This window comes from Salmo salar, chromosome ssa03, assembly GCF_905237065.1.
Source record: "Salmo salar chromosome ssa03, Ssal_v3.1, whole genome shotgun sequence".
Classification (NCBI taxonomy): domain Eukaryota; kingdom Metazoa; phylum Chordata; class Actinopteri; order Salmoniformes; family Salmonidae; genus Salmo; species Salmo salar.
The window spans coordinates 75840934-75862174 of NC_059444.1; the positions used below are offsets into that span (position 1 = coordinate 75840934).

Genomic DNA, 21241 nt, shown 5'->3' on the forward strand with positions numbered 1-21241 from the left:
CAGGGTGATCAAATTAAGATCCTACATCTGTGGTGTACTTCTCACTTTCAATGTAATGTCCCTGAAAGTAGATTACTGTATGCATGGACAATTTGTAAGTAAATGCATCTTCTGTGTTCCTGCAATAGCCCTTTCCTGCAGTCAAATGACCAAAATACCCTCTACTGGCCTCATTTGTGGAATGTTATGGATATTGTTCAGAATTTCATATATATATATTTTCTATATTCAAAAAATCCAGTGTTTCTATGTCAAATGGTTTTGTTCAGTCTTCTGTGATGTATATAATGTCTAATAATGGGTTGCAAACTCAAAAATAAATACATTTCAACTCTATATCTGACATGGTACAGGTGTCTTCTTTTTCATAAACCATGTGTGTGAGGTGTTTACTTTTGTTTCAAAGTAGATTTGTTTAAGACTACCAAGAAACACTCTGTGTGACCCTGATTTAGCCCACTGCAGTTAAAATATTCACAAGCAGGCACTGTAAGGAACCCTTATCACTTGTGTCATGCAACATCATCTATTGAGGACCATTTTGGAAATTAATATCTGACTTTTATTGAAATAAAAAAACTGGATACCACATGTTATGATGCAAAAATATTGGCAAAAGGTTTTGCTCATAGTGCTTATTATGCACCAGCATCAGTCCAGCTGTTTACAGGGACAATATAATTGAGTATTACAATCTGGCATAGTTATCAAAGAAAAGGGTTACTGTTATTCCCATTCCTTCCATACCTCTCTCTTTTCCCTATGCAAATTGTACCATGCTCTTTGTCTATTTCTCTCCACCTTATATAAACAGTCTCTGTGTGTGTCCCTCAGTCCTGAACAACACAAACCATGTTCCCTGCATCTCTGCTGCTGCTGTTGCTGGCAGCTGCCTCCTGTGAGTCTCTGGATTTGGGTCGGACAGACAAAACAATTAGTGATGGCTTTAGTTTTGTTAAAATGTAAAAATTATTATATTTGTAGTAACTTTAAATGTAAATGCTTTGTCCACAGGTGTTCAGTGTGAAGAACTCACTCAACCAGCCTCTATGACTGTCCAGCCAGGTCAACCACTGACCATCTCCTGTAAGGTCTCATATTCTGTAGGTAGCTATTACACAGCTTGGATTCGACAGCCTGCAGGGAAAGGACTGGAGTGGATTGGAATGAAATATACTGGAGGAACACACCACAAAGACTCCCTGAAAAATAAGTTCAGCCTCACTTTAGACTCCTCCAGCAATACTGTGACTTTAACAGGGCAGAACCTGCAGGCTGAAGACACAGCTGTGTATTATTGTGCCAGAGACTCACAGTGATACAAACCAGGGCCAGACATGTACAAAAACTCACTCATCCCTTAAACAGTTGGAGTGATATGTATCTACCAGGATGGGGCGATATTAACCTTCTTAATAAATAGAGGCCAAACCCCACACCCATGGAATGATGAATTCCGTTTATACTAGATGGGTATCTTTGACAGGATATCAAAGAATGGGCTTAGACATAAAAGATACTGTATCTTTGCTCAGGGTTGGGGAGTAACTGATTACATGTAAACTATGCTCAATATATATCTCCAACCTTTTCCATAATATAACCACAAGTTTCAACCTCACAAGTTTCAAACTGTGGACCCTCTCATTAAGACAATATGATAAGAGCTTCACTATCCCCACCTCTAGAGTAGGACCCCTTGCCTCTTCATCTCTCTACGTCAATGCAAACCCTCCCTCTGGTTCTTTCCCTACTAAAACAGTGTCTGTCTGTCTGCCCTTAGAAGCCCTCTGAGTCCTGGCGAGTAATGAGCAGCTCCAACCAGTTCAGCTTCAACACAAACCATGTTCCCTGCATCTATGCTGCTGCTGCTGCTGCTGGCAGCTGTATCCTGTGAGTCTCTCTAGATTTGACAGGAAAGACAAAATAATTAAAGATGATGACTACAGTTTTGTTATGACTATAACATGATTCTATTTATATTGAGCAACATTTTAAATGCTTTTTTCCACAGGTGTTCAGTGTGAAGAACTCACTCAGCCAGCCTTTATGACTGTCCAGTCAGGTCAACTACTGACCATCTCCTGTAAGGTCTCTTATTCTGTTACTAGCTATAATTTTTTTAATATATATTTTTTTACATATATAGTATATATGTTATTGCTTAAATCTCCATGAAATTAAAGAAAGAAAGTCACATACATACTGTATATGCTCCCAATAATTTAATGGGTAACCATAATAACCAACGTTTCAGTAATTCAGTGCCTTTTTCAGGGTGGTTAATTAAATCTCCACCTGTTGTGCTTGATGATATGTTTTGTAACACAGAGAAGTATGTAAATAAATTCCTCTCATTTGCATAGAAATAATCTTGCAATCATTTCCTGTTTATCAAGCATTCTATGAATTTACTTGAACCCACACTTTGTTTTAATTTTCATATTCCAATAACACTGTTGCATTGGGACGATATTGGCAAAATATTTTTGGTCATTGTATCAAATAACATTATCTGCCAATATACTGAAGTGTATTTTACAACAACAATACATTGGAGTATTAAAACTGATAGAAGTTTTCACAATTTTCACTGATATTCTAAGATCTTTCAGATTTCCCTCCTTACCATATGCAAATAGAACCATGCCTCTCTCTTCCTCCCTTTACCTACCTCCCCCTTATTGTTAGGGTTTATATAAACAGTCCCTCTGAGTCCTGGAGAGTATAGAGGATCAGCTCCCATCAGTTCAGTTTCAAAACAAACCATGTTCCCTCCATCTCTGCTGCTGCTGCTGGCAGCTGCCTCCTGTGAGTGTCTATGGGGGGACAAACACAATAATGAAAACTGCATCAGACTTAAATGTAATTGAAAGATCATGTTATCTGGAGTTTTAATATTGTTCATTCTTTCCTTTCCACAGGTGTACAGAGTTATGAACTCACTCAGCCAGCCTCTATGACTGTCCAGCCAGGTCAACCACTGACCATCTCCTGTAAGGTCTCGTATTCAGTTACTAGCTTGTATACAGCTTGGATTCGACAGCCTGCAGGGAAAACACTGGAGTGGATTGGATATATTAGTAGTGGTGGAAGCACAGCTTATAAAGATTCACTGAAAAACAAGTTCAGCATCACCAGAGACACTTCCAGCAACACAGTGTTTTTAAAAGGACAGAGTCTGCAGACTGAAGACACAGCTGTGTATTATTGTGCTCGGTGGCCACAGTGATACAAACCAACAGCAGACCTGTACTAAAACTCACTCCTCCCTTGTACAGTTGAAGTTAGAAGTATATAAATATCAAACATCCTATGATATAATGATTACAACATACCAGTGGAGTCTGCTGAGGGGAGGATGGCTCATAATAATTGTCTGTAACGGAGCGAATGGGAATGGCATCAAACACATGCAAGCCATGTGTTTGGTGTATTTGATACCATTCCACTAATTCCGCTCCAGCCATTACCATGAGCCCGTCCTCCCCAATTAAGGTGCCACCAGTTGTGTTGTGACATGGTAGGGGGGTATACAGAAGACAGCCCTATGTGGTAAAAGACCAAGTCCATATTATGGTGAGAACAAAGAAGCGAGAAGACAAATGACGGTCCATCTTTACTTTAAGACATGAAGGTCAGTCAGAGAGGAAAATTTCAAGAACTTTGAAAGTTTCTTCAAGTGCAGTCGCAAAAACCATCAAGTGCTATGATGAAACTGGATCTCATGACCACCACATGAATGGAAGACCCAGAGTTACTTCCTTAAGCAGCCGGTGAAGATACTGTGAGACACTGCCCAATCCTTCCTTTTGGAGGGTGTTTTGCCTTTGTCTGACACTGGTTACAACGTGTTAGTACAAGGCGTGGAGATGGGTTGCATGGAAATTCCTTTATATAATGTGAAACTCGAGTCTGATCTTATTTCTGGTTTCATTTTCATTGGAGTTGTTATGTTCTGTTAATTACTGATGTCCCCTTTAAAAATGGAGCACCCTTGGTCATGCGCAGTGTTGTTCTATGTTGTTCTGGTACTAACTCGTTTTAGTAAATGTGAAGCTCCAGTTCATTTCCTTGTATTCTGAGTCTTTCTTATTATATAAATAAGTAATAAAAGCAAAGACACTACTATTATCCAGACTGCCATGTACAAGAGAAATACAAAGGAGTGTGGATGCAGAGGACATTTTCCATACCTCTCAGCTCGAGGCACTACCTGTCACAAGCACAGTTATCAAACGGGAGACAAGGAAAGATGTGACCTTGTCAAAAGTATACACCTACACCATGTCAGGATGGCCAGCTACAGGCAGAAAGGAGCTGACTCCATATTTCCAGCGGAGAAACGAAATTACAACGTACCAAGGATGTTTGATGTGGGGAATGAGAGTCATGATACCCCAGAAATGCCAACATCAGGTTTTTCAGCAACTACATGTTGGAATTGTCAAAATGAAGGTGCTCTCAAGGAGCCACTTCTGGTGGCCGGGTCTGGATCAACAGATAGAAATCATGGCGAAGAACTGTAGCGGATGTTTGGAAACCCTTCACATGCCTGCTCCTGTCCCAGTCCACCCATGGGAATGGCTCACAGAGCCATGGCAGAGAATTAATGTGGACTATGCTGGTCCCTTTGAAAAGCACATGTTTCTGGTTATAGTTGATGCCCATTCCAAATGGCCAGAGGTGTGTTTTGCACTGACTCCTCCACCTCAGTTCAGACGATAGAGTGTCTCAGAACAACATCTGCAGCTGGTAAGTGACAACGTGCAAGCTTTTGTAAGTGACGAGTTTACAAGATTCACGTCAGTAAATGGAATCAAACACTCAACCTCAGCTCCATACCACCCTGCCACCAATGGGCTGGCAGAACGCTTTGTGCAAACCCTAAAGCAGGGACTCTGTGCAGAAAAACGAGACGAAGGGACTTTGCAAACAATACAGGCCAAGTTCCTGGCCTCCTATCGAAACACCCCACATGCCACGATAAAGGAAAGCCCAGCTCCACTGATGTTCGGTGGCCTCTCCGCACACAGCTGGATATCATGAAGCCAAACAGGCATAATGAAGTGCTGAACAAACAAGCCAAGATGCTCTCCGGTGGCCCGGGAGCACCATCTCCAAACAGGACAGGAAGTGATGGTGCGAGACTACAGAAGGGGAGGGAAATGGACAGAGGGACCGTGCATACACAAACGGGACCCAAAACCTACCAGGTTCATGTGAGCCCAGACATAATGTGGCGGCGTCACATTAACCAAATGCATTCCACGGAAAACAGCACAACAATCGAGAGAGAACAGGCACAGAGAGCTCCTGAGAGTGACATACAGGGAACTGTAGAGGACGGTGGGGCAGTAAAGAGACCCCAGGCTGAAAGAAAGGAACGTGTTGATGAAGGTGCTGCTATAGCAGAAGCTATATATGGAGCAAGCACACACTGAGGATGTTCAGGAGCCTCCAGACTATCCAAGGCGCTACCCAGAACAAAGGCACCGTCCACCAGACAGACTGGATTTATAAACAAACAAACACAAACAAAAACGAACCGTTCAAGTTCAAATCAAATGATGCAAAATAACTACAACACTTTCTGGGTAATGTTTCAGTTGTGGTTTGGTAAAAGTAGCTCTGATTGTATAAGAGAAGGAATGTTATGTTCTGTTAATTACTGATGTCCCCTTTAAGAATGGAGCACCCTTGGTCATGCACAGTGTTGTTCTATGTTGTTCTGGTACTAACTCATTTTAGTAAATGTGAAGGTCCAGTTCATTTCCTTGTATTCTGAGTCTTTCTTATTATATAAATAAGTAATAAGAGCTAAGACACTACAGGTGTGACGCCTAGCCTACCGGTGAAGGGGTCTCATTCATTTTGGGAAACGATTTGGCTGGAGGGAAGGTTGTGCCAAATCCTGTCATTTGTAAGGAACCCAGATTAGAGGAACTTGATGGGTTATGAGAAAAGTACGCTAGAGTGTTCGCAGCGTGTGACGTTATACGTATTATGTCTAAGAAAGTCTAGTGTTGAGGAGGATGGTTGATCTGTTCGAGACGTTGAGAGAGTTGACCTCTCCTTAGAAAATCCCAGTAGGACCACTGAAGGAAGAGAGGGTCCCTATAGTTTATACTTCATGTCTAGGAAGCAGTTGATTGCGGAACAGAGTAAAGGTGTTTCAATCTCCCCACTTTTTGCTGAGATACATACAGAGGAGAATTTGTTGAAGTTCCTGTGGGTTTCTTTGACGAGATGGTGTTCTATGAGGAAATGGCGTTCTCACGCCACTTCTGGGCTGGGTGATTGGCCCAGTGTGTCTCAGATTGTTGTTCCAGTTACGCTTCGACAAGTGATACTGAGGTTGGCTCATGATGGTAGTATGGCAGGACATCCTGCGGTCAACAAGAAGTATGACCATATCCTGCTTAACGTCTTCTGGTCTGAAAAACGATGTTGTGTCTTACAATAAATCCTTTGCCAAAGGATGGGTAAACCGAAGGAAGCTGTGCCGATTAACCCTTTGCAACCTATTCCGGCTTTTGACAAACCTTTCAGCAGGGTTCTGGTAAACTGACATATGGAAATGTTTTAAAATGGTCATATTATGGATCATTTAGCTATTTGATTTTGAATTTTAGGACCCCTTTAGGTATAAAATAATATATATTTTTTAAATTACTTGATAAAATATTTAACCTGTTAGGGCTAGGGGGCAGTATTTACATGGCCGGATAAAAAACGTACCCGATTTAATCTGGTTACTACTCCTGCCCAGTAACTAGAATATGCATATAATTATTGGCTTTGGATAGAAAACACCCTAAAGTTTCTAAAACTGTTTGAATGGTGTCTGTGAGTATAACAGAACTCATATGGCAGGCAAAAACCTGAGAAGATTCTGAACAGGAAGTGGCCTGTCTGACAAGTTCTTGTTAATCTTGGCTCTTTTTATTGAAGACTGAGGATCTTTGCTGTAACGTGACACTTCCTACGGCTCCCATAGGCTCTCAGAACCCGGGAAAAAGCTGAACGATATTGAGGCAGCCCCAGGCTGAAACACATTATCTCGTTTGGAAAGTGGCCGATCAGAGGGCCGTCAGACTAAGGCTCGTGCACGAGGGGATCCCATCCTTTTACTTTCTCTCTCGTTGAATGTAAACAGGCTTTGCTGGTCGGAATATTATCGCTTTTTCACGAGAAAAGTTACATAAAAATTGATTTTAAACAGCGGTTGACATGCTTCGAAGTACGGTAATGGAATATTTAGAATTGTTTTGTCACGAAATGCGCCATGCTCGTAACCCTTATTTACCCTTTCGGATAGTGTCTTGAACGCACGAACAAAACGCCGCTATTTGGATATAACAATGGATTATTTGGGACCAAACCAACATTTGTTATTGAAGTAGAAGTCCTGGGAGTGCATTCTGACAAAGACAGCAAAGGTAATAACATTTTTCTTATAGTAAATCTGACTTTGGTGAATGCTAAACTTGCTGGGTGTCTAAATAGTTAGCCCTGTGATGCCGGGCTATCTACTGAGAATATTGCAAAATGTGCTTTCACCAAAAAGCTATTTTAAAATCGGACATATCGAGTGCATTGAGGAGTTCTGTATCTATAATTCTTAAAATAATTGTTATGTTTTTTGTGAACGTTTATCGTGAGTAATTTAGTAAATTCACCGGAAGTGTTTGGTGGGAATGCTAGTCACATGCTAGTCACCTGCTAATGTAAAAAGCTGGTTTTTGATATAAATATGAACTTGATTGAACAGACATGCATGTATTGTATAACATAATGTCCTAAGATTGTCATCTGATGAAGATCATCAAAGGTTAGTGCTGCATTTAGCTGTGGTTTGGGTTTATGTGACATTATATGCTAGCTTGAAAAATGGGTGTCTGATTATTTCTGGCTGGGTACTCTGCTGACATAATCTAATGTTTTGCTTTCGTTGTAAAGCCTTTTTGAAATCGGACAGTGTGGTTAGATTAACGAGAGTCTTATCTTTAAAATGCTGTAAAATAGTCATATGTTTGAGAAATTGAAGTAATAGCATTTCTAAGGTATTTGAATAACGCGCCACGGGATTCAACTGGCTGTTGAGTAGGTGGGACGCTTGCCCAGAGAGGTTAATTTGGCCTTTACTACTATAGCCCAGAGGAACACATTGAATAACACATTCCTAAATTGCAAAAAAAGACAGTCAAACAATAAATCATAAGAAACAAGGTTTTGAAATGTCTGTCCTGTATCTAGGAGATATAAGATAGCCGAGGAAATATATATACAGTGCATTCGGAAAGTATTCAGACTCCTTAAATTTTTACACATTTTGTTACAGCCTTATTCTAAAATGTATAAAAAAATTATAATCCTCATCAATCTAGACACAATACCCCATAATGACAAAGTAAAAAATGGTTTTTCAAATTCTTTGCAAAAGTATTGAAAATAAGAAAAATAACTACCTTATTTACATAAGTATTCAGACCTTTTACTATGAGACTCCAAATTGAGCTCAGGTGCCTCCTGTTTCCATGGATCAGCCTTGAGATGTTTCTACAACTTGATAGGAATCCACCTGTGTTGAATTCAATTGATTAGACATGAATTGGAAAGGCACACACCTGTCTATATCAGGTCCCACAGTTGACAGTGCATGTCAGAGCAAAAACCAAGCCATGAGGTTGAAGAAATTGCACGTAGAGCTCTGAGACAGGATTGTGTCGTGGCACAATTGAAGGTCCCCAAGAACACATTGGCCTCTATGATTCTTAAATGTAAGACGTTTGGAACCACCAAGCGCTCAGGACCTCAGACTGGGCCGAATTTTAACCTTCCAACAGGACAATGACCCTCAGCACACAGCCAAGACAACGCAGGACTGGCTTCGGGACAAGTCTCTGCCAGAGCCCGGACTTGAACCCAATCAAACATCTCTGGAGAGACCTGAAAAAAGCTGTGCAGAGACACTCCACATCCAACTTGACAGAACTTGAGAGGATCTGCAGAAACTCCCTAAATACAGGGGTGCCAAGCTTGAAGTGTCATACCCTAGAAGACTCGAGGCTGTAATCACTGCCAAAGGTGCTTCAACAAAGTACTGAGTAAAGGGTCTGAATACTTATGTAAAATGTAATATTTCCGTTCATATTTTTTTTATACATTTGCAAAAATGTCTAAAAACTGTTTTTTGCTTTGACATTATGAGGTTTTGTGTGTAGACTGATGAGGAGTTAAGGCTGTAACGTAACAAAATGTGGAAAAGGTGTAGGGGTCTGAATACTTTCCGAATGCACTATATATTGTTTTTACACATACTGTACACCCCTTTTTGGGTAGTTACAAAACTACCTTCATACTTCCATACATTTATTTTAAACGGTAGCGGTTACCTTCAGACGAGTCCCATGACACTTGTGGGGGTCATAGAGCAAAACGAACACCATCGTGTTCGTGAGAGTCCCCCCTTTCCATAGAGTGGTCATAACGATTCAGACACTACAGACGTCTTTGTGAAAAGACCAACTGTCGGGATGTCTCATGATCTGACCGCAGATGTGAAAGTGAGGCATCGGCGGATGTGGCAGATTGCAAAAATATATCTCTAGTTTAAACTGACAGATTTTGATGGGGATTTTTTTGTTATGTCACATCAGTGCTTCAATTGAATCTAGGGTTTTTTAAAGGTTAAACCATTTATAAGGATGCTGACTACATAACAACTATTAAAGGTTAAATCATTCATACTGATGCGGTCTAAATAACAACTATTTTGTGTCAGTTGAAAAGGAAAATATTATAAACCTTTATTATAAGACATTATAAAGGCTCATACATTTCTATAACACGTTATAAAGCATTGTACCTGAAGGATTTAGGAAAAATTGCGCGCACAAATCTTTAAGGTGAATTCAACCATGTAATAATATACTGTATAATAGTTTACAAAACAGTTACAAATATTCTAAAATATTTGAAGAAATAATATAAATGTGTATTAACACCTATCACAACCATCTGAATGTGTTGCTATCCTCATTTAGCTGGTGTGTGGTACTGGTGGGAGGTTTTTGTCATGGTGCATATCACTGTGACTATACAGTTACGCTTGGGGTCTATTGGAGGGTCACAGTGATATTATGTCATACTAAACCCCTTTGCTCCTATATGGACACATCAACACTGAACAGGTCAAATAAACACCTCCCAGGACAATGGTACCAATGTAACCCTAATGAAACCTCACCATAAACATGATTTTGGCCATAGCCATGATATTGGGTTTTATACTGCAACGTAAATCCATACATTTGCCAGAGCCGCCCGCCAGTCCGGAGCCGCCAGAGCCGCCCGCCAGTCCGGAGCCGCCAGAGCCGCCCGCCAGTCCGGAGCCGCCAGAGCCGCCCGCCTGTCCGGAGCCGCCAGAGCTACCCACCTGTCCGGAACCGCCAGAGCCGCCCGCCAGCCTGGTGAGTCCTGTGCCTGTGCCCAGGGCCAGGCCTCCTTCATGTCTCCCCAGCCTGGTGAATCCTGGGCCAGAGCCACCTGAGCCGCCCGCCAGCCCGGAGCCGCTGGAGCCACCCGCCAGCCCGGAGCTGCCGGAGCCGCCCGCCAGCCGCCAGAGCCACCCGCCAGCCCGGAGCCGCCGGAGCCGCCCGCCAGCCCGGAGCCGCCGGAGCCGCCAGGGTCGCCCGCCAGGCGGGCGCAGCCAGGGATGCCCGCCAACCGGGCGGAACCAGAATCGCCCGCCAGCCGGGCGCAGCCAGGGTCGCCCACCAGTCCTCCGGCGTGGCCAGAGGCGACACCTCAGTGGGCGACACCGAGGGTGGAGCGGAGACCACGTCCCACACCTGAGCCGCCGCCGTAGGAATGCCCACCCTCCCCTTCTTAGTCAGGTTTTGCGGCCGGAGTCCGCACCTTTGGGGGGGTACTGTAACGCCCTGGCCATAGAGAGGGGTTTTTGTTCTTTATTTTGGTTCGTCCAGGGTTTTACATTGGGTGGGCGTTCTATGTTCATTTTTCTATTTTTGTATTTCTTTGTTTTGGGCCATGTGTGGCTTCCAATCAGGCACAGCTGTAGTTCGTTGTTGCTGATTGGGAGTCACACATAAGTAGCCTGTCTTTCCTTTGGGTTTTTGTGGGTGATTGTATTCTGTTAGTGTGTTTTCCTGACAGAACTGTTTCTGGTCGTTTTTGTTTCGTTTTGTATTGTGTTCGTTCAGTCAATTAAAATTCTGATGATGAACACATCCTCCGCTGCACCTTGGTTTCATTACGACGACACACCTTACACATCACCTCTAAGGTCTCTGGGTATTCTGTTAGTGATAGCAGCTTAAGCTTTGCCACAGGTTGGGTTCGAAAGCCTGCAGGGAACGCAACGGAGTGGATTTCCCATATATGGGATAATGGAGATATATACAAAAATGATGCACTGAAAAACAAGTTCAGCATTTCAAGAGATCCCTCCAGCAACTCTGTGTCTTTAAAAGGGCAGAGCCTGCAACCAGAAGACACAGCTGTGTATTACTGTGTTCGCTACCCTCCACAGTTATACAAACCAGCACCAGACCTGAACAAATACCCAGAAACCCATGGAAGAATGATGCAAACACAACATAATATAAATGTATCTCCACACCAAAATATCAACATATTAAGACTAATGCTCAGTCTCAAAAATTGTCAAATTATAATTTAATAAATTAACCTTACCAAAAGCGTTAAAATGGTCTTCAACACACAATACTAAGCCTTTATATGTAGTCAACACACAATACTAAAGCCATTATAGTCAACACGTCTCATAAGTAAAATCTGAACAACAGAGAGAAGAACGAAGGACAGGGAGGAGAGAGAATAAAGGAATAGAGCAGAAGATCTCTCCCTGTCAGGATATTTAAACCTCTAGAGGGCGGTCTATGCAAAGTCTCCCTCCCGTTTATCCCTTTATAATCAGACACTCAGCACTGGCCTTCTCATTATAGCCAGTGTGGATTGATTCGGTAGCAAGCACTGCATATAACCTGACTATCACTGAACAATGAGGACTGTCTGGAGTTTAGTACTCATGGTGGTGTTTGTAAAAAGTAAGTTACAATATTCTGTGTTCACTAGAATATCATTTTCAGTAATTTTTCAGAAGTAATTTGCTACAAATAGGTATATAGACATGTTTTAAGACATCACTGTATGAATATTTGCATTCTGAAGTTTTGGGTATTTCCTTTCCACAGGTGTTCAGGGTCAGACACTAACTGAGTCTGGACCAGTTGTTAAAAAGCCTCAGGAATCCCACAAACTGACCTGTACAGCCTCTGGTTTTACTTTCAGTAGCTACTGGATGGCTTGGATCAGACAGGCTCCTGGGAAAGGACTGGAGTGGGTGTCCTATATTAGCAGTGATGGTGGCAGCACTTACTACCCCCAGTCTGTTCAGGGTCGGTTCACCATCTCCAGAGACAACAGCAAGCAGCAGGTGTATCTCCAAATGAACAGCCTGAAGACTGAAGACTCTGCTGTTTATTATTGTGCCAGAGACACAGTGACACAGGAGGCTGCAGCACCGTACAAAAACTGATCAACACTGATCTCACTGTGAGTCTGTGAGATCATTCTGATCTCCGTTAACCTCTTACATCTAGACGTTCCGCTAGCGGAACACCTGCTCCAATATCCAATAATGGGCGTGGCGCGAAATACAAATTCCTCTAAAATCCGAAAACTTCAATTTTTCAAACATATGACTATTTTACAGCATTTTAAAGACAAGACTCTCGTTAATCTAACCACACTGTCCGATTTCAAAAAGGCTTTACAGCGAAATCAAAACATTAGATTATGTCAGCAGAGTACCCAGCCAGAAATAATCAGACTACCCATTTTTCAAGCTAGCATATAATGTCACAAAAAAAAAAACACAGCTAAATGCAGCACTAACCTTTGATGATCTTCATCAGATGACAACCCTAGGACATTATGTTATACAATACATGCATGTTTTGTTCAATCAAGTTCATATTTATATCAAAAACCAGCTTTTTACATTAGCATGTGACATTCAGAACTAGCATACCCCCTGCAAACCTCCGGTGAATTTACTAAATTACTCACGATAAACGTTCACAAAAAACATAACAATTATTTTAAGAATTATAGATACAGAACTCCTCTATGCACTCGATATGTCCGATTTTAAAATAGCTTTTCGGTGAAAGCACATTTTACAATATTCTCAGTAGATAGCCCGGCATCACAGGGCTAGCTATTTAGACACCCACCAAGTTTAGCACTCACCAATATCAGATTTACTATTAGAAAAGTTTGATTACCTTTCCTGTTCTTTGTCAGAATGCACTCCCAGGACTTCTACTTCAATAACAAATGTTGGTTTGGTCCAAAATAATCCATCGTTATAACCAAACAGCGGCGTTTTGTTCGTGCGTTCTAGACACTATCCGAATGGTAAATAAGGGTCGCGCGCATGGCGCATTTCGTGACAAAAGATTTCTAAATATTTCATTACCGTACTTCGAAGCATGTCAACCGCTGTTTAAAATACATTTTTATGCCATTTTTCTCGTAAAAAAGCGATAATATTCCGACCGGGAATCTGTGTTTCGGCAAATAGAGGGAAAAACACAAAGACGGGGGCGGCCAGTGCACGAGCCTAAGCCCTTTGTCCTCTGATAGACCACTTAGCAAAAGCGCTCGTGTGTTTCAGCCAGGGCTTTGAATTACGTCACCCCTAATAGAGAAAGAGAATGAAGACAATAGATCACTAATATGTTAACTCAATGGCTATTATAATTATCTCTATACGTAAAATACTTTGTTACAATAAATTGCTAGATTATTGAGTACATACTACAGAGGCCCAGCAAGACCAGGAGGAGGTGTAGTTTGCCTGTCATTTTTTCAGGATGGAATCCAATTAACCCATGGTAGGAAACATCATAAAAGTACACAGACTTGGGAGACAGAACTTGCATGACAACCATGGTTGGGTGGTAGCATATCACATGCCTATAAAAGAGGTTTCAAGACAATCAATTGTAAGACAAAGTCAGACATCATCGATCACTGTCAATCAACATACATTTGTTTAAACAGTAAAGTATTTTTTCACGTCTCTCATACGAACATTATGTTTCATGTATTAAGATGAGTCATGAAATAATTTATATTTAATCATGTTAAATTTTATACTTCTCAAAACAATATCACAAACACATTCATACAAGTGGTCCCTGTAAGATATTGCGGTGTGTTGTCTCATACGTTTTAGGAAAAGTCTTGAACCGGCATACTGCCCTTTGACACAACCTGTCATCTCTGTCATCCTCTCTCTCTATCTGTTCAATAAAGTCAGAAAATACATTACAAATGTATTTTTTAAACAACACATAAAACAAAATAACAAACTAATAATAATAATGAACAATTCACATCCTGAAGTACTGTACACTAAAATGTATTCCCATTGTTTAAATGATCAGCAACTGTCACTAAACCAATACATGGCTAAACATCACTCAATTACTTTTTCAAGTCATAATTTGACATTTTCTCCCACATCTGCAATACATCACTGTTGTGTGTTGTTTTTTAAATGTGTTACTGCACTTCCACAGTGATACATCGGTCCTTTTTAGGGTTAATCAAAATGCTATATCAGGGAAATGGCTTTATCAGAGTGCAGGTCCATCCTGGGTAAAAGTCATGCTTGGGTAGCTTTGAACTACTGCGCCCAACACTCATTTTGATAGACACAACTGATTAAAACACATTTTTAACTCTCTCCCCTATAAATAATTACAATCAAGACATAGTAATGTATTTAAGTGGAGGTGCCCAGGACAGATGTGAGAAACCACATGTTGTTGACCTACCTGGTCAAATAAAGGTGAAATAAAAATAACTCAATAAATATGGATATTTGTTATTTTAGCCCCTGGTCGCCATTAGCATAACAAAATGTAATATATATATTTTTCAAATATAGGACTATGTTATATCGTTTTATAGATACACCTCTCCTGAATCGAACCACGTTGTCCGATTTCAAAAAGGCTTTACTGTCACGACTCCTGCCGAGGGTGACTCCTCTCCCCTGTTCGGGTGGCGCTCGGCGGTCATCGTCACCGGCCTACTAGCTGCCACCGATCCCTTTTCCCTTTTCTGTTGGTTTTGTCTTAATTGTTTGCACCTGTGTATGATTAGTGTTTAGTGGAGTATTTAAGCCCGTTTCCCCACCTGTTCTGTGTGCGGGCTTACTTTCTGTTGTTGACTATTGTTTATGCAGTGGTACGTGTTATTGGATCATTGTGTTTGTTGGATCACACCCAGTTGTGTTTTCGTGGGTGTACTTTTCTGTTACGGTGAAATTCATTAAAAGCCCGTTAGCAACTACTCCTGTTTCCTGCGCCTGACACCCACTACTGCAGACGTTACATTTACAGCAAAAGCAAAACATTAGATTATGTTAGAGGAGTATATCGTAAAAGTAGCCACATAGCCATTTTCCGACCAACCACATGCATCACAAATAACCAAAAAACTGCTAAATGCAGCACTAACCTTTGACAATCTCTATCAGATGACACTCCTAGGACATCATGTTACACAATACATGCATTCTTTTGTTCGATAAAGTTAAGATTTATATATAAAAACAGCATTTTACATCGGCGCGTTACATTGACTAACTATTTTCCCCTCAAACGCGTCCAGTGAAAAAGCGCTACAATTTACTAAATTACTATTCGAAAACATTTTTTAAATGTAATATTGTCATTCTAAGATTTATAGATTAGCATCTCTTGAAAGCACCTGCAATGCCAGATTTAAAAATCACTTTACTGGGTAATCACACTTTGCGATAGAAGGGGATGCGATACTCAGAAAAATAGGCTACCGTTACAGGTCAGTGCCATCTTGGAACAATCGCATATCAAATCTACTCTTGTATACTATTGTCAATAATCCCTTACCTTTGATTATCTTCATCAGAAAGCACTTCCAGGTATCCCAGGTCCACAACAAATGTATTTTCGTTCGAAAAAGTTAATCCTTTACGTCCCAATAGCTTGTTCTTGTTAGCGCGTTCTGAAGGCTGCACCAAAAGTTCCGTCGGCCGCGGGACTCCTCTTTCAATAAAATGCATATTTTTTTTTATTTAGGTTCGTTCAAACATGTCAAACGTTGTATAACATAAATCTTTAGGGCCTTTTTCAACCAGAGCTCCAATAAGATTCAAGGGGGACAATTACATTGTCTTTCTAAACGTTTCGAAAGGGGAGGGTAGCCAGAGGCGCCGGCGTCATAATGGTGATGGCCCTCCTCATGTGACCACTTTCCACAGCCTCTCATTGTGTCAGTTTTCACAGTAGGAGACTCAAACCACTTTGTAAAGACTGGGGACATCTAGTGGAAGCAATAGGAAGTGCTCAATGAACCATTGCTCACGGTGTGATTTATAGGCAAAGTGATGAAGTTGAGTCTGCAATTCAGAATTCCACATCCTGTTACGATCGGTCTCGGGGTTTTGAATGCCTTATGAGTTCTGTTATACTCACAGACACAATTCAAACAGTTTTAGAAACTTTAGGGTGTTTTCTATCCACAAGTATTAATTATATGCATATCCTATATATATTAATAATATAATTGAGTAGGAGGCCGTTTAAAATGGGCACGAATTTTTTTCAAAAATCGCTGTAGCGCCCCCTATCCTAGGCGACCGTCAAGAGGTTAAGGACTCATTGTTCAATGCAATTCTTCAAAATTGTGATATATGTATTTGTAACGCTCCTCTTTGTCTGAAGATATAGAGAAATCACTGTCGGAAATGGTGGAGCAATACGCAGCGGGTTGAGTGCTCATCTTTATATTTATTAAACAACGTGAACACGAAAAAACAAGAAAATCAGAAACACGACAGGAACAGTTTAGCAGGCTAACATAAAGCAGCAGTGCTAAAGACAACAACCCACGAACCCCAGGTGAAAAACACACTTCTAATATATGACTCCCAATCAGGAACAACGACATCCTGATCAGGAGCCACACAGACTAACAAAGAAACAGAACAACTAGATAAACCATACAACACAAACCCATCTGCCACGTCCTGACCAAAATACTAATACAATACTCCCTCTGCTGGTCAGGACGTGACAGTACCCCCCCCCCCCCTAAAGGTGCAAACCCCAGATGCACCTTAATAGAAAAACCAAAATCCCCCCCCCAAAAAAACAAAAACAAATACCCCTAAAGAAAAAGGGAGGGAAGGGAGGGTGGCTGCCGTCAACGACGGCACTTGTGCTACACCCCCCCCTCCCCAACCCACCTACACTGGAGGAGGCTCTGGTTCTGGCCTCCTGTCCTCCCGACTGACTACATAGTCTCTTGGTTCTGGACCGTAGGCAGACTCCCTCAGTTCCGGGTTGTAGGCAGACTCATTCGGTTCAAAGCTGTAGGCAGACTCACACAGTTCGGTTATTTTCAATCTCACCCGGTTCCGGGTTGCAGGCAGACTCACCCGGTTCCGGGTCGCGGGCAGACTCACCCGGTTACGGGTCGCAGGCCGTCTCCCCCGGTTACGGACAGTGGGCCGTCTCCCCCGGTTACGGACAGTGGGCGGTCTCCCCCGGTACCGGACAGTGGGCCGTCTCACCCGGTTCCGGACATTGGGCCGACTCACCCGGTTCCGGACATTGGGCCGCCTCACCCGGTTCCGGACATTGGGCCGCCTCACCCGGTTCCGGACAGTGGGCCATCTCCCCTGGTTCCGGACAGTGGGTCGTCGACCCCTGGTTCCGGACAGTGGGCCGTCTCACCTGGTTCCGGACAGTGGGCCATCTCACCTGGTTCCGGACACTCTGGACGAGGCACTGTTGCCGGACACTCTGGACGAGGCACTGTTGCCGGACACTCTGGACTAGGCACTGTTGCCGGAAACACTGGACGAGGCACTGTTGCCGGACACTGGACGAGGCTGATGCACTGGATGCCTGATGCGTGGTGCTGGTAGTGGAGGTACCAGCCTGGGGACATGCACCTCAGGGCTAGTGCGAGGAGCGGGAACAGGCTGAGTAGGACTAGGCTGACTCACTGGAAGCTTGATACGTGGTGCTGGTACTGGACGTGCCAGACTAGAGGTCCGCACTTCCGGGTCAGCACGAGAGGCGGGAACTGGAACAACTGGGCCATGGAGGTGCACAGGTGGCCTTGATCGCACCTCCTGCACAACCCGTCCTGGCTGGATGGAACTAGCAGCCCTGTACAAGCGGGGTGCTAGTACAGGGCGAACTGGGCTGTGCAGGGGCTTGATGGTTACCGTGCGTAGAGCGGGCGCAGGGTAGCCTGGTCCTAGGAGGCGTACCGGTGACCAGACACGCTGCGCAGGCATCCTCCTACCAGGCTGGATGCCCACTCTAGCACGGCATCTACGAGGGGCTGGAATAGCTCGCACCGGACGGTGCGAGCGTATGGGCAAGATCGTGCACACTTCCTCAAACTTCGGCGCCCTCCTCTCCATACGTTCCTGCCGGTCTGCAGCCAACAAGGCTGAGTTCATCTCAGCCTATGCTACCCTCCAGTCCCTAGACTTCCTGGCGCTGACGGAAACATGGATTACCACAGATAACACTGCTACTCCTACTGCTCTCTCTTCGTCTGCCCACGTGTTCTCGCATACCCCTAGAGCATCGAGCCAGCGGGGTGGTGGCACTGGAATCCTCATCTCTCCCAAGTGGACATTCTCTCTTTCTCCCCTGACCCATCTGTCTATCTCCTCATTTGAATTCCATGCTGTCACAGTTACCAGCCCTTTCAAGCTTAACATCCTTATCATTTATCGCCCTCCAGGTTCCCTTGGAGAGTTCATCAATGAGCTTGACGCCTTGATAAGTTCCTTTCCTGAGGATGGCTCACCTCTCACAGTTCTGGGTGACTTTAACCTCCCCACGTCTACCTTCGACTCATTCCTCTCTGCCTCCTTCTTTCCACTCCTCTCCTCTTTTGACCTCACCCTCTCACCTTCCCCCCCTACTCACAAGGCAGGCAATACGCTTGACCTCATCTTTACTAGATGCTGTTCTTCCACTAATCTCATTGCAACTCCCCTCCAAATCTCCGACCACTACCTTGTATCCTTTTCCCTCTTGCTCTCATCCAACACTTCTCACTCTGCCCCTACTCGGATGGTATTGCGCCGTCCCAACCTTCGCTCTCTCTCTCCCGCTACTCTCACCTCTTCCATCCTATCATCTCTTCCCTCTGCTCAAACCTTCTCCAACCTATCTCCTGATTCTGCCTCCTCAACCCTCCTCTCCTCCCTTTCTGCATCCTTTGATTTTCTCTGTCCCCTATCCTCCAGGCCGGCTCGGTCCTCCCCTCCTGCTCCGTGGCTCGACGACTCACTACGAGCTCACAGAACAAGGCTCCGGGCAGCCGAGCGGAAATGGAGGAAAACTCGCCTCCCCTGCGGACCTGGCATCCTTTCACTCACTCCTCTCTACATTCTCCTCTTCTGTCTCTGCTGCTAAAGCCACTTTCTACCACTCTAAATTCCAAGCATCTGCCTCTAACCCTAGGAAGCTCTTTGCTACCTTCTCCTCCCTCCTGAATCCTCCTCCCCTCCCCCTCCTCCCTCTCTGCGGATGACTTCGTCAACCATTTTGAAAAGAAGGTTGACGATATCCGATCCTCGTTTGCTAAGTCAAACGACACCGCTGGTCCTGCTCACACTGCCCTACCCTGTGCTTTGACCTCTTTCTCCCCTCTCTCTCCAGATGAAATCTCGCGTCTTGTGACGGCCGGCCGCCCAACAACCTGCCCACTTGACCCTATCCCCTCCTCTCTTCTCCAGACCATTTCCGGAGACCTTCTCCCCTTCCTCACCTCGCTCATCAACTCATCCTTGACCGCTGGCTACGTCCCTTCCGTCTTCAAGAGAGCGAGAGTTGCACCCCTTCTGAAAAAACCTACACTCGATCCCTCCGATGTCAACAACTACAGACCAGTATCCCTTCTTTCTTTTCTCTCCAAAACTCTTGAACGTGCCGTCCTTGGCCAGCTCTCCTGCTATCTCTCTCAGAATGACCTTCTTGATCCTAATCAGTCAGGTTTCAAGACTGGGCATTCAACTGAGACTGCTCTTCTCTGTGTCACGGAGGCTCTCCGCACTGCTAAAGCTAACTCTCTCTCCTCTGCTCTCATCCTTCTAGACCTATCTGCTGCCTTTGATACTGTGAACCATCAGATCCTCCTCTCCACCCTCTCCGAGTTGGGCATCTCCGGCGCGGCCCACGCTTGGATTGCGTCCTACCTGACAGGTCGCTCCTACCAGGTGGCGTGGCGAGAATCTGTCTCCGCACCATGCGCTCTCACCACTGGTGTCCCCCAGGGCTCTGTTCTAGGCCCTCTCCTATTCTCGCTATACACCAAGTCACTTGGCTCTGTCATATCATCACATGGTCTCTCCTATCATTGCTATGCAGACGACACACAATTAATCTTCTCCTTTCCCCCTTCTGATAACCAGGCGGCGAATCGCATCTCTACATGTCTGTCAGACACATCAGTGTGGATGACGGATCACCAGCTCAAGCTGAACCTCGGCAAGACGGAGCTGCTCTTCCTCCCGGGGAAGGACTGCCCGTTCCATGATCTCGCCATCACGGTTGACAACTCCCTTGTGTCCTCCTCCCAGAGTGCTAAGAACCTTGGCGTGATCCTGGACAACACCCTGTCGTTTCTCCACTAACATCAAGGCGGTGACCCGATCATGTAGGTTCATGCTCTACAACATTCGCAGAGTACGACCCTGCCTCACACAGGAAGCGGCGCAGGTCCTAATCCAGGCACTTGTCATCTCCCGTCTGGATTACTGCAACTCGCTGTTGGCTGGGCTCCCTGCCTGTGCCATTAAACCCCTACAACTCATCCAGAACGCCGCAGCCCGTCTGGTGTTCAACCTTCCCAAGTCCTCTCACGTCACCCCGCTCCTCCGCTCTCTCCACTGGCTTCCAGTTGAAGCTCGCATCCGCTACAAGACCATGGTGATTGCCTACGGAGCTGTGAAGGGAACGGCACCTCCATACCTTCAGGCTCTGATCAGGCCCTACACCCAAACAAGGGCACTGCGTTCATCCACCACTGGCCTGCTGGCCCCCTACCTCTGAGGAAGCACAGTTCCCGCTCAGCCCAGTCAAAACTGTTCGCTGCTCTG

General features: G+C 44.1%; 1 protein-coding gene, 2 long non-coding RNA genes and 1 gene segment (V, D, J or C); 3 read left to right on the plus strand and 1 right to left on the minus strand.

Moving 5' to 3' along the window:
- The window catches only part of LOC106601675 (uncharacterized), a gene marked incomplete in the record, with an annotated part of 737295 nt that overhangs the window by 565548 nt on the left and 150506 nt on the right, over positions 1-21241 (plus strand).
- The window catches only part of LOC123741723 (uncharacterized), a 149265-nt gene continuing 129101 nt past the window's right edge, over positions 1078-21241 (minus strand). The window contains exon 3 of the long non-coding RNA XR_006769239.1: positions 1078-1309. This is a non-coding gene — a long non-coding RNA (uncharacterized lncRNA). The remainder of the gene's footprint in view (positions 1310-21241) is intronic.
- LOC106601724 (Ig heavy chain V region 5A-like) lies at positions 1736-4080 on the plus strand. The segment is given in 3 exon segments: positions 1736-1893; positions 2015-2086; positions 2925-4080. Coding segments are annotated over 3 exon segments (429 nt in total).
- LOC123741721 (uncharacterized) lies at positions 11877-12546 on the plus strand. The gene is made up of 2 exons (XR_006769237.1): positions 11877-12095; positions 12243-12546. It is a non-coding gene; the product is annotated as an uncharacterized lncRNA (long non-coding RNA).